This window comes from Sapajus apella, unplaced genomic scaffold (genome assembly GCF_009761245.1).
Source record: "Sapajus apella isolate SASKATOON/1434 unplaced genomic scaffold, GSC_monkey_1.0 scaffold84, whole genome shotgun sequence".
In the NCBI taxonomy this organism is placed as follows: domain Eukaryota; kingdom Metazoa; phylum Chordata; class Mammalia; order Primates; family Cebidae; genus Sapajus; species Sapajus apella.
In genome coordinates, this window is record NW_022437024.1 from 638050 (window position 1) to 650654 (window position 12605).

Sequence of the window (12605 nt, forward strand, 5' to 3'; positions counted from 1 at the left end):
AGTTTTGGGATTATGGACATAAGACAATGTACCAGCCTAAGACTTAATTTTTCTATAACGTCAAATTGCTATCATCAAACAAGTAGTAAGTAACAAAAACTTGCATTCCCCTATCACTTAACTAAACAAATAACCCCTTCTGGATTTCCAAAATGTTTTACTTTAGAAAGAACATACACTAAAGTACTTTGAAAATGTTGCTTTCTTTAATTCTAGCTTGCTTTGGAGGGAAATGCAGCTTACCACTACAAGTCTTGTTGTCAGCATTAAGAGAGTAGTGGGCAGGGCATCCACATACAAAACCCCCAACTGGCACAGCCAAGCAGAGGTGGGAGCAGTGCCCATTGCTGGAAGCACATTCATTCCACCCTGACTGCCGAGAGGAGTGAAAGACGAGGATGTCCATCACATAATCCAAATGGCCCTGAATGATGGTGCGGTTTTGGCCACTGGTTTTGTTGGCACGCTCAATGCTGCGTCGGCTCCAGTCTGTCCAGTAGATATAATCTTGGTACTGAGTTAAGCCAAAAGGATGAGGCAAGTCATCTGCTATAACTTCACGGTTAAGTCCTATTTTCGGAAAGGCAGTAGACAGGGAGAAGCAGTGTGATGAAACGTGAGAATACAAGTGTCTTGTTGGCAAAAAAAAAAAAAAAAAAAAAAAAATCTAACATAAAACATGTTTGTAAGCAATTTAAAATAGAATAATGCATTTAAAAGCAATTCTAAAAACAAACCAGTTCTCTGAAATCAATCCATGTACAGTCTGACCCCATGCTTCAAACTGATATTTCTGCTATGAATCACTAGGTTTCCTAAAATTCTTGCAAGTGGTCTACTTTAAATGTGATTTTATTTTCTCTGTGTAAGGGTCTATAGTTCATTTTTCCTTCTTGAATTATAGGGAAAAAGATGAAAATATACATATTTTACTGGTACAAAAAGTCCTTTCAGGGGTATCCAGGGAGTTAAAAATTTCATTACAAGCCCGATAATAATGAAACTTTCACATAATAAAGAGATGAATCCAAGTACCTGGATCACTATTAATAATAACAAACAGAATACAATTCCAAAACAGAATAAGAATGGACACATTCATATGAAGTTGTATTCAAAGTATCTAACCAATGATAAACAGCAGCCAAAAATTTTTACATGGAAAGAATATACTGTCTGTCTGAGTAAATAGTAGTAAAGCTTACCAAGCATATTTGAAGATTCTATTAAGTTGGTGTCCAGGTCTGTCCAATAAAGCCTCCTTTTAGCATAATCAATAGTCAGGCCATTTGCCCGCCCCACATTTGGAACTAAGGTAGTACGTTCACTTCCATCCATTGCAGCTCTGTCTATCTTAGGTTTTCCACCCCATTCAGTCCAATACATAAATCTAAATTCAAAACAATAGATATTTAACATTTCATTTTTTTTATTATCTGGGGGAAAGGTCATATTCATGCATAGTAACTAAATAAATTTAAAGAAAACATATGGCAAATCAAGGAAATGGGTAAAACAAAATCATGGCTACAATGCTTTCAATTATTTTGGCACCCTAAACTAAGTATTCTTTTCCATATCCCAAAAAGGAAGTGAGTCAGCTTTCCTTGGTCTTTCCAATAAATTTGTTCCATCCAAACTTAGGAACTGGAAATAAACCAACAGTTTATTGCAGCACTGGCATTTATAAAACTAATATTCAAAAAAACAGCAAAAGTTTAAAGCTCCCTCTGGTCTCAGAGTCTTGTTCACTTCTGAGTAAAATATTTTTATGTATTTCTGAATATTAAGTAATTTGAGTTTTCAATATGCTGAACTTACTTTTTGACTTGTATAATCAACTATTCCTCAAAATAAGCTGCAGAAGTACATAAAAGGTACGTATAAATACTAAGTCTTTAACTGAAGTCAAAAGCAAAGCTCGAAAATGTATTTGGTTATACTGTCCAAGGGAGCATACTATATGGTAAGAACAACAAATCATCGCCTGATGTGTCCACTACCACTATAATCTCTGAAATTTTAGAATAATTATTTTGCTTTTATTTTCCTTGAGTTTTGTACTTTAATCTTACAGCAATCCTACAGTACAGGATTTTTTATAGATGAAGAGGCCAAAACAGTACAGGCTTTTTTCATAGATGAAGAGGCCAAAACACTACAAGAAATGTGAACGATTTATCTAATGTCTTCAAGCCAGTTACATGACAGAGCTAGAACTAGAACCTAATCCTTGGCCAAACGCCCTTTCAAGTATGAGGTGCTAGTTTTTGAGACTCTTGAATACTGGAACTAAAAAAGCACTTCACGTGCCAGCTCTCACGAAATACCTGAGGACAGACATTCACTCATCAGCCTGTCAGCTGATGGCTGACTTGGTAACAATGTATGAACATGCTTTTCTGAAAACTGAAGGTATCCTGGCTTTATATCCATTTCCACTTGTTAGCTGACAGGCATGTGCATACCACAAAAGCCAAAGAGAAACAACCGTGAGAAAATTTCATACTTGCCAGCACCAACCAATACTAGAGTCTTTAGTCCTAACTATTAGATTTATCTGTCTGGCAGCTAATGTTAGAGCAAAAATCACCACAATCTATGTCAGTGCAGAAAAGCTGTCTTTGATAACGGCCTTCTAACTAGATGAATTACTAGCTAATAATGGAATCAATGTGATTTCAGGGAAACTATTTTAAATTACAAATATAGTAAACGTATTTATACATATACACTGTTGACTTTTTTTTTTAAGGTGGAGTCTTGCTCTGTCGCCCAGGCTGCAGGGCAGTGGCATGATCTCGGCTCACTGCAACCTCTGCCTCCTGGGTTCAAGCAATTCTCCTGCCTCAGACTCCCAAGTAGCTGGGGCTACAGGCACATGCCACCATACCTGGCTAATTTTTTTGTATTTTTTGTAGATACGGGGTTTCTTCGTGTTGGCCAGGCTGGTCTCAAACTCCTGACCTTGTGATCCACCTGCCTTGGCCTCCCAAAGTGCTGGTATGAGCCACCACGCCCGGCCTGTTGACTTCTTTTAAAAGTAGAATGTTTCTTCGAATTTCAGATTTCTTAACTGCTGGCTTTAAAAAATTTGCTGACTCTTGTAAGAAGGAACACCCACCCTTGGAAAACGTCATGCTGTAAACAGTTTAGTCTATCTTGTAATACCAAAGCTACTGCCAGTTTATAATATGATCAAACTAAACTATTCATCTTGAATTAATAAACACTCCAAAATAAAGCTTTTTAAATGTAGTTTTTTCTTAGCTCATAATATTTGTTTCCGCGGGTTTACTTCAATAGGTTTGGAATCTAGCATAACTGGGAAAAAGTGCAAGCAACTATAGATGGATAATACCTGTTGGTATATATAACGAACATATCAATATATTCGTCAGCTACATGTGATTATTAATCCATTCCCCTCTTTCTTCATCTAAAGTTAATTATGACAAAAGTAAAATTAGCTACTAATTATTTATTCAAATCAGCAAAATCTCAATTAATGATTTTTTTTAAAGTTCATCTATCATTTAGTTGTCAGATTCCTAATAAGTATTAAGACACTAAGATATCATCTATAACTATGCCATGTTCCCCAAAATGTACACTGTAGTTGCAAAGAATGCACACGTAAAGCTGTTTACCCTTCAGCAGGGTCCAATGCTAGAGCTCTGGGACTATCTAGGTCTTTCCACACCAAAACTTGTCGGTGCTGCCCATCCAACTTTGACACCTCAATTCGATTTGTTCCTGTGTCTGCCCAGTACAAGTTCTTCCCAAGCCAGTCTACTGCCATGCCTTCTGGATAATCCAAGCCGAATTCTACCACGTGTTCCAGAGCACTGCCATTCATAAAGGCTCTGCTGATGGTCTGCAAAATACAATGAACAACTAAGTCATACGGGGTAAGTTTAAACTCTATCCAGAAAGAAGGTTTAGTTTGGTTTTTGTCAGGGGCAAGAGGATCCAGAAGGGCCAAGAGTCATTGTATTTCCTAATAAAATTCACATAACTTGAAAGTACAAAAAAATCTGATGTCAATCTCTAAGAAATGCAACTTCAAGTTTTATTGCCAATTCAGGGGAAATTTTTATAATACTAAAGAATCAAAAAATTTGGTTCTAATAGCAGAATCACTTTTAAAATTTATCAGTAATCAAGTGGAAAGCTGTGACCACAATGCTACAGATCCTACCTACTAGTCAATTTTCTAAAGGTGCTTAAGATATGCCAATTCATAATCCCTACCATATAAAATGAATGTAACTGTTATCATACTACCACTATAGCTCTGAATCCCATAAAATTTTAAAAAATAATATTTGAAACTAATCATAGATACTACATCTTATAAAGTACTATCCTAAGTACTTTGTGTCCATAGATTTTCTCATTTAATACAATAGTCCTGCAAGTATGGCATTACCCCTATTTTTTTTTTTTTTTTTTTTTTTTTTTTGAGATGGAGTCTCACTCTGTCACACAGGCTAGACTGCAGTGTCATGATCTTGGTTCACTGTAACCTCCACCTTCCAGGTTCAAGTGATCCTTGTGCCTCAGTCTCCTGAGTAGCTGGGATTACAGGTGTGCACCACCACACCCAGCTAATTTTTGCATTTTTAGTAGAGACAGGATTTCGTCATGTTGGCGAGGCTCGTCTCAAACTCCTGACCTCAGGTGATCCTCCTGCCTCAGCCTACCAAAGTGCTGGGATTACAGGTATAAGCCAACTCCCTGGCCACCCCCCTATTTTCAAGATGAGGAAATTTAGAAGATCACCTGATGCAAACCAAGATTGATTTCATTTATTCATTTAATAAATTTAACTGAACACCATTAGAATCCAACTCTGACTCCAAAACCCCACACAAGTTATCTGAAACAAAACCTAAACAATCTGGAAGAAGAAAAGATTATTCTTCAGATTTATAGGTCTAGAGCTTCCTCTCTCTGACCATCCTGGTATTCTTTTCAGTAACTATTCTAGGAAGAAGAAAATAAAGAACAACTCATTATAGGCCTTTTCCGCCTCAGTCAGGCCCTAAAACTTTGTTTAAAGTAAATCAAGACTTTTTGTTTAAAGTAAATCAATAGCCATTTTATGTGAATAACACATTTTCTTACTCAGCTACTTGAAGAAAATGTCATTCAACATTTTCAAATGGAAGAAAGTAGAGGAAGACTATGGCTTGCGGTTTAACAAACTCTGGCAAAGTATCTTGTATTAAAAAGCATCTAATAAAATACTGAATGGGCCTTTCCCTTCACTTAAAAACTTAAGGGTTTTGGCCTGGGCATGGTGGCTCACGCCTGTAAACCCAGTACTTTGGGAGGCCAAGGTAGGTGGATTACAAGGTCAGGAGTTCGAGACAAGCCTGGCCAGTATGGTGAAACTCTGTCTCTACTAAAAATACAAAAATTAGCTGAGCATGGTGGCACATGCCTGCTAGTCCTAGCTACATAGGAAGCTAAGGCAGGAGAATCACTTGAACCTGGGAAGCAGAGGTTGCAGTGTGCCGATATCATGCCACTGTACTCCGGCCTGGGCAACAGAGCAAGACTCCATCTCAAAAAAAAAATTAACAAACAAAACACACACACAAACACACACACACACACACACACACACACACACACACACACACACACCCCTTTAAAGGTTTTTGGTGAACTCTGCCTGTCAAGCAATGAGGGAAGCAGATCATGGCATGAAGATTCAGAAATTCTAGAAGTTCTCCCTTTTGGTCCCTAGATTTAATATTACAATTCTTTTGCTAACCTTGAGTGATATATCAGTCCAGTAAATTCGGTTGTCTGTCACATCAAAATCCAAAGCAGAAGCTTCCTTGACACCAGTGAGTGGAATAGCCACATTATTATTGTTTGTTTCCAAAGAAATTCGTCTGATATCTGCTCTCCGTGAAAACAAAAGGAAAGCCTCTGGGACAATGCAGGTCTTCATGTCACTGATGAGTTCAAAGCCAATAGGGCAAGCACAGCGAAGGCCCTGAGGTCTATAGAGGCAGAGATGACTACATCCCCCGTTTTCCTCCGCGCAGGGGTTGGAACCTAAAAGATTAATTATAAAAGGGCATAGAAGAACACACACATTGACACATTCAACATATTTTCACTTTTAAATTACTGAGTGTACAGTTCACAAATGCCTATGATTATGTCTGCTCCCAATCTCAAGTTTCAATTCTAATGTCACAAACAAGCAATATACAGATTAACAGGGAGTAAAAGCATGGTGGAATATTTTCCTTTTATATCCATAGCAAGCTTTAAAATAAGGTACATTATTCATACAATTGGACTGAATTCTTTTGATGAAGGTATGCATGTGCCTGTGCATGTGGACTGAGCCCTTCAATTCAAACTAGGTAACCAGAGTAGTAAATCAACATTTAAAAGGTCTCTTCTCAGTTCAAAAGAAAAAAAAAAAAGGAGGGGAGTTTCTAAATTGCCACAAAACATCAATAATTTACACTGCTGACTATCTCCATCTTTTTCCAACCCTGGTTTCCATTACAAAGAAAGTTTTGGAATTACTTACCAATCACTCGATGAACATTTGTGGCCTTTAGGCCCATGAGGTCAGGCAGCTGATCTATGATAACTTCCCTCTCTGCACTTCGTTTATGTACTCTTTCAATGCTACGCCTCTGCCAGTCAGTCCAGTAAACGTAGTCACCCAATAAAGTAAATCCAAATATGTGAGGAATTTTGTCTTCCACTAATACTCGTCTCCCAGTGCCATCAGTATTTATAACCTTCAGGTTTAAATTCAAAAGAGAAGAGGATGAAGTATATATTTATTCTTCATGTAAAAATGACAAATCCCACTACCTGTTGCATAAAAATCCAAGAGTTATCTTTGTATTCCTATTACAATGCTTTCTCAAAATTACAACACGATGATTTCATAAAAATGATTTCAAATATTCCGTATGAGCCTCTATATTTGACCACTTCCCTCCCGCCCCCTCAAATTTCATATTTCTCTTCCTTCCAAAAATTCTGGCGCCTTTAGATTATGCAACTCTTCTATTAAATAACTGTGGCAAAATTAAAAATACAGTATCATCACCTTAAGTTTGCACGTTTTCAAACTATAATAGTACCTTCACATACATTATTTTATCATATATTTTGTTTTATAACATATTTTATTTTATCCTGAGAGCTTGGCCTATGGAAACTGAGATTTATGTAAGGACACACAGCTTATAAACAGAGTTGATGTCTTTTTCAGGACTCTTTTCACTTAGCATGCTTTTTATTTTGCTGTTGTCAGTAATAGCAAAAAACAGATAAAAGGGATCTTAATAAATCTCTCACTCCAGAGATTACAATCACAAAAGTATGTGGATTATATGACACCCTCTCTGCATCTAAAGAGGATGCACATTCTCTTTCCAACTACTTCATATTGGTAGTTGGACATTATTAAATTCACTCTGGCATTCATATTGCATTCACAGTGCATTCACCACACACTATTCAGTGTTGACTTACTTGGAATACCTTTAGTGGCATAATATAACTAATATTTGCATATAAGATTATATCTGATACCTTTTGGGGATGGGTAGGAGCAGATACCGTTCACACGTACATGTTTTTAGTAGGAAATAACATTTCTAAAGGTTAATTTGCCTAGCACACAGGCCACTTTAAGTGGCAGAAATGGTCGCAGGTGAGGATTTGAACAGTGGGACTTTGGAAGCCTTGCTCCATATTTCAGAACAGAAGAAGGTCTTCTCAGTATCTATTGCAGCATTTCCAACTGCATCTCCAGGAACATGTACTGCTACCTAATTTAAAATGTCATATACTTAACAGCGAACCTATATTCTCCTAAAGCGGGCAGTTCAATCATCCTATCCAACACAGAGTGATACACATTCTGTATTATACAACACTAAAATATTACTTTCTTACAAGTTTGTGGTATGTTAAAATATGCCTGATTTGGTTTTATTCTTAGTTTTAGTTCTATCCTCTTTTGCATTATCTTACATTTAATAAATTACACTAATTTTGCTGATCCCTACATTCAAATGTTGGCTTTCCTATTAAAATTTGCTGATGTAAAAGTATAAACTAGATGCCCAAAATTAAACTTTTAAAGAATAACACTTACATTTCTACTTCAAAACTATTACAGAATCAACTAAGAAAATCTTTCAGCTATATCACTCTACAACATTTTTGTTTATTTTGATAAATAGTTTAAACAAAAGATGGATTAAAGATGAATTAGAAAAATTGGGGGGGGGGATGGTGGCTCATGCCTATAATCCCAGCACTTTGGAAGGCCAAGGTAGGAGGATTACTTGAGCCCAGGAGTTCAAGACCAGACTGCACAAAATGGCAAGGTCCTGTCTCTACAGAAAATACAAAAAAATTAGGCATGGTTGGATGAGTCTGTAGTCCTAGCTAGTCGGAGGCTAAGGTAGGTAGATTGCTTGAGTCTGGAAGTTTGAGACTGCAGTGAGCTATATGATCAAGTCACTGCACTCCAGCCTAGGTAAACTCCAGCACAGGCAAACAATTTTTAAAAAGAAAGAAAAAGAAGAATGCAATTAAAAATCACTGTGAGAAAAATAACTGCCACAATTCCAAGATCTTTTTAGCTCACATAATTCTGCATCTTCTATTTAGCAGTTTCCCTTCATTCTTCTGTTCTCTAAAAATCTCTCATGATCATTAAATATACTGTGGCACAAATAGATCTGTATATCAAATATAAGGTTTATTACTCAGTGGGTACCCTTAAGTAAGCTCTCGCAAATAAAATAGGGACAGAGCCACTGCCACCACTGAATTAATGAAGGATCAAATAAAATAATGCTAAATATACAGCACCGTATTAGATATATAATAGTTGCACTATCTGGTAAACACGGGTTCCTGCCTTTTAAAATCATTTTATTAAAATGCTTTAGGTTCTAAATGTAAACAGCTAAATGATCCTATTTAATTATTTAATGCAGTGCTTCAAAATAAAAATACATAAATATAAAAGAATACATGGAAATAAAAGACCAAACTACTACTCACTATTAAACTGAAGATAAAAACCAAGAGACATTTATATATCCTGAAATTATGAGAAACTACACAGCTACAGCCTCCTGTTTCTTACTCCTATTTTCATTGTTTACTTTTGCTAGTCAGATATAAAGTAACTAAAACAGTCAACAGAAAAAAGCAAATATTTGACAGTTTCACAGGAGTACACTTTTGCTGCCCTACCAGACCCCTAATCCACTTCCCCGCAAATCAAACATTAGTAAAGACATCTAGTAAATGCAAACCACCATGACAGACATGACGAACACTGACAGGTTTAGAACAGGGCCTCTTCCAGCTAAGGTATTACCATCTAATTGGAGAGGTAAATGATATTTACATTAAAATCACACACATATAACCTCTCTGGTCTGAAAGTAATCAGGAAAAACTTGAGGAAATAGGAGTTGAAATTAATCTTGAAGAATTAGAATTTTGACAAAGAGAAAGAGAAAAGGATTTTCCAGAATAAAAGAAATGATATGAGTTCAGGGATAGCAAAGCCAAGGATACACATAACGTGTTTGACTTTGACAGAAATGCCTTGACTGAGGCAGAAGGAACACAAGGGGGACTCAAAGGATACAGCATCAAGCAGATACCACCCTATGGCAGGTATTAAATTCCAAGATAAGGAGAATTACAGAAAACAAGAAGCTTCTGAAAGCACTTTAAGAAGAGTGACACAATAAACATGTATTTCAGAAACATTTCATTTACCTCTGTCACTCTGTTTAGGTTGTGTGAAACATAAATATTTTAAATGTAGAATTATGAAATAAATATAGAATTATGGTTAGCAAAATATTTTCAATTTCTTTGAGATGGCAAGAGAGGTCCGAAATCCCTTATCTGGAAGTCAGCATCAGTTCTATTCCTGAATTCAGACTGTGGTTTGTTTTTGTTTTTCAAGAAAGGTTAACACAATGCACATAGTATACCACCTCTACTTGAGTCCAGGGCAGCACTTTATTGCCAAACATGTTAATATTTCTGCCATAAAAGATGACCAGGCACGGTGCCTCGTATATGTAATCTCAGCACTCTGGGAGACTGAGGTGGGCAGATTACCTGAGGTTAGGAGTTCGAGACCAGCCTGACAAACATGGTGAAACCCCATCTCTACTACAAAAACAAAAATTAGCCGGACATAGTAGCTAATGCCTGTAATCCCAGCAGCTGCTCAGGAGGCTGAAGCAAGAGAATTGCTTGAACCTGGGAGGCAGTGGTTGCAGTGAGCCAAGATCACACCACTGCACTCCAGCCTGGGCGAAAAGAGCAAAATTCTATCTCAGGAAATAAATTAATTAATTAAAAAAATAAAAGTATGCCTGCAGTGTGGGATAATGACTACAAACAGTCTCACACTGGTTCAGGTCAGGATTTTCACCCAATGAATTAACAAAAGCAGCATTTGGTTTTCAGAGCTCTTTGGATTTCAGGATTACAGAAAAAAGATTACAGACCAGAAATGCTTTGCTCATCTTCTCTTCAGTCCCTTGACAAAACTGGAGTTTGGATCAGTGTTAATGCTGCTCTAGATACAAACAAGGGTCTCAGGAAGAAGTGACCAAAGGAAACACTGAAAAGAAAAAGGTCTTCAAAAACATTTGCTGAAACGACAACAAATGAAGACTGTGATGAAAGTATAAGAAGGTCAATGAAGGTATTAACAATGAAGGTATTAAGAACAGCATAGTGGGCCATGCGCCGTGGCTTACACCTGTAATCCCAGCACTTTGGGAGGCCGAGGTGTGGAGATCGCCTGAGGTTAGGAGTTCAAGACCAGCCTGGCCAACATGGTAAAAACACCGTCTCCACTAAAACTACAAAAATTAGCTGGGAGTGGTGGCACATACTTGTAGTCCCAGCTACCTGGGAGGCTGAGGCAGGAGAATCGCTTGAATCCTGAAAGGCAGAGGTTGCAGTGAGCCGAGACAGCACCACTGTATACCAGCCTGGACAACAGAATGAGACTCCATCTCATAAAACAAACAAACAAACAACAACAACAAAAAAGAATGGTACAGTGGCGAGGAACTCCAAATAGTTCCTGAGAAGCCACAACTAATGATTTGGTTACCTGTACCCAATTGGGCACTAATCCCTTCTAACCATTCCTTGTTCTCTCACTCTAAAAGCAAAAACTAAAAGACCTTTTTTTTTGATAATGAAGTAAACACAAAAGCAAGATCTATCAATTCATGTCTATTTCAAATTAAGCAATGTAATTAAGATTTATTAAAGACTTTTTTTAAACCTCATTTTGTAAGCACACAGTTTCCTTTAATTCCCGATCTCCTTTTTCTCATCTGTGGAAGTTTTTACAATAGATTTGGATCTAAAACAGCGCTGTCCAGGAGAAGAATAACACAAGCCACAAATGTATGTCGTATGTGTCCATTTAAAATTTTCTAGTAGTCATACTAAAAAATACAAAACACGCCAGGCGTGGTGGTTCACACCCAGCTAGTCAGGAGGTTGAAGCAGGAGTATCACTTGAACCTGGGAGGTGGAGGTTGCAGCAACCTGACACTGCACCACTGCACTCCAGTCTGGGTAAAAGGGTGAGACTCCATCTCAAAAACAGTACAGAACAGTAGACAGAATTTTAATATACTTTATTTAATCTAAGACATCCAAAATTATTCTATCTCAACATGCAATCAATATTAACAATTTTATTAATGGCATCTATGGGTTTTTTTAAAAAATACAATAGGTCTTCTTAGTATGTGTTTTATAATTAAAGCACATCCCAATTCAACCTAGGCACATTTTAAGTTCTGCAGAGCCACACATAGCTAGTGGCTATATACTGCACTGTGCTAGATTAGAGTCTTCAGAGTGGTGACTATATACAGCCTACAATAAAATTAATTGGCTCCTTTTTTAGTTTAGATCACTGTCCCCTACCTGTCACTTTCACGCTTACCGCAGATACACCAGGCTCAGTAAAGCTTCAAACAAATGTCTTTCATTTAGTCTTCCTTTCCTCCTAACTATATACTACTTAATTCTAATATGAAGTTAAAATTACTTCACACACACACAAAAAACACAGCCTGTGACAAAAAAAAATACAAGCTTTTTTCTTCTTGTCACATTTGCAAGTATACATATAAGACACTAGCTGAGAGGTTAAGAGGAGCAACAAAGATCTGATTCTTTCATTTCTTTTAGGCTCTTTCAAAAAGGAAGCATTAAGACCATAGGTGTATTATTAGAGAACCCACTTCAGCCATCTCCTTAGCCCTCCCACTTAAGATGAGCCGCATTCTACATCAAACATGTACTAATAATGGTTAAAACTGGGTAGTTCAAGGTCGTCTTTACTCTGCTTTCCACGCTCTGACATTTTCCATAATTCTTTTTTTTTTTTTTTTTTGAGACGGAGTTTCGCTCTTGTTACCCAGGCTGGAGTGCAATGGCGCGATCTCGGCTCACCGCAACCTCCGCCTCCTGGGTTCAGGCAATTCTCCTGCCTCAGCCTCCTGAGTAGCTGGGATTACAGGCAC

The 12605-nt window shown here is 37.3% G+C and overlaps 1 protein-coding gene across 1 annotated transcript in view; it reads right to left on the reverse strand.

Moving 5' to 3' along the window:
- LRP6 (LDL receptor related protein 6) overlaps nucleotides 1–12605 on the reverse strand; it is a 147312-nt gene that overhangs the window by 39828 nt on the left and 94879 nt on the right. The window contains exons 8-12 of the mRNA XM_032253650.1: nucleotides 6566–6782; nucleotides 5786–6075; nucleotides 3651–3877; nucleotides 1206–1390; nucleotides 244–570 (exon numbers count right to left, since the gene is read on the reverse strand). Coding sequence (XP_032109541.1) covers nucleotides 244–570; nucleotides 1206–1390; nucleotides 3651–3877; nucleotides 5786–6075; nucleotides 6566–6782 — 1246 coding nt within the window. The remainder of the gene's footprint in view (nucleotides 1–243; nucleotides 571–1205; nucleotides 1391–3650; nucleotides 3878–5785; nucleotides 6076–6565; nucleotides 6783–12605) is intronic.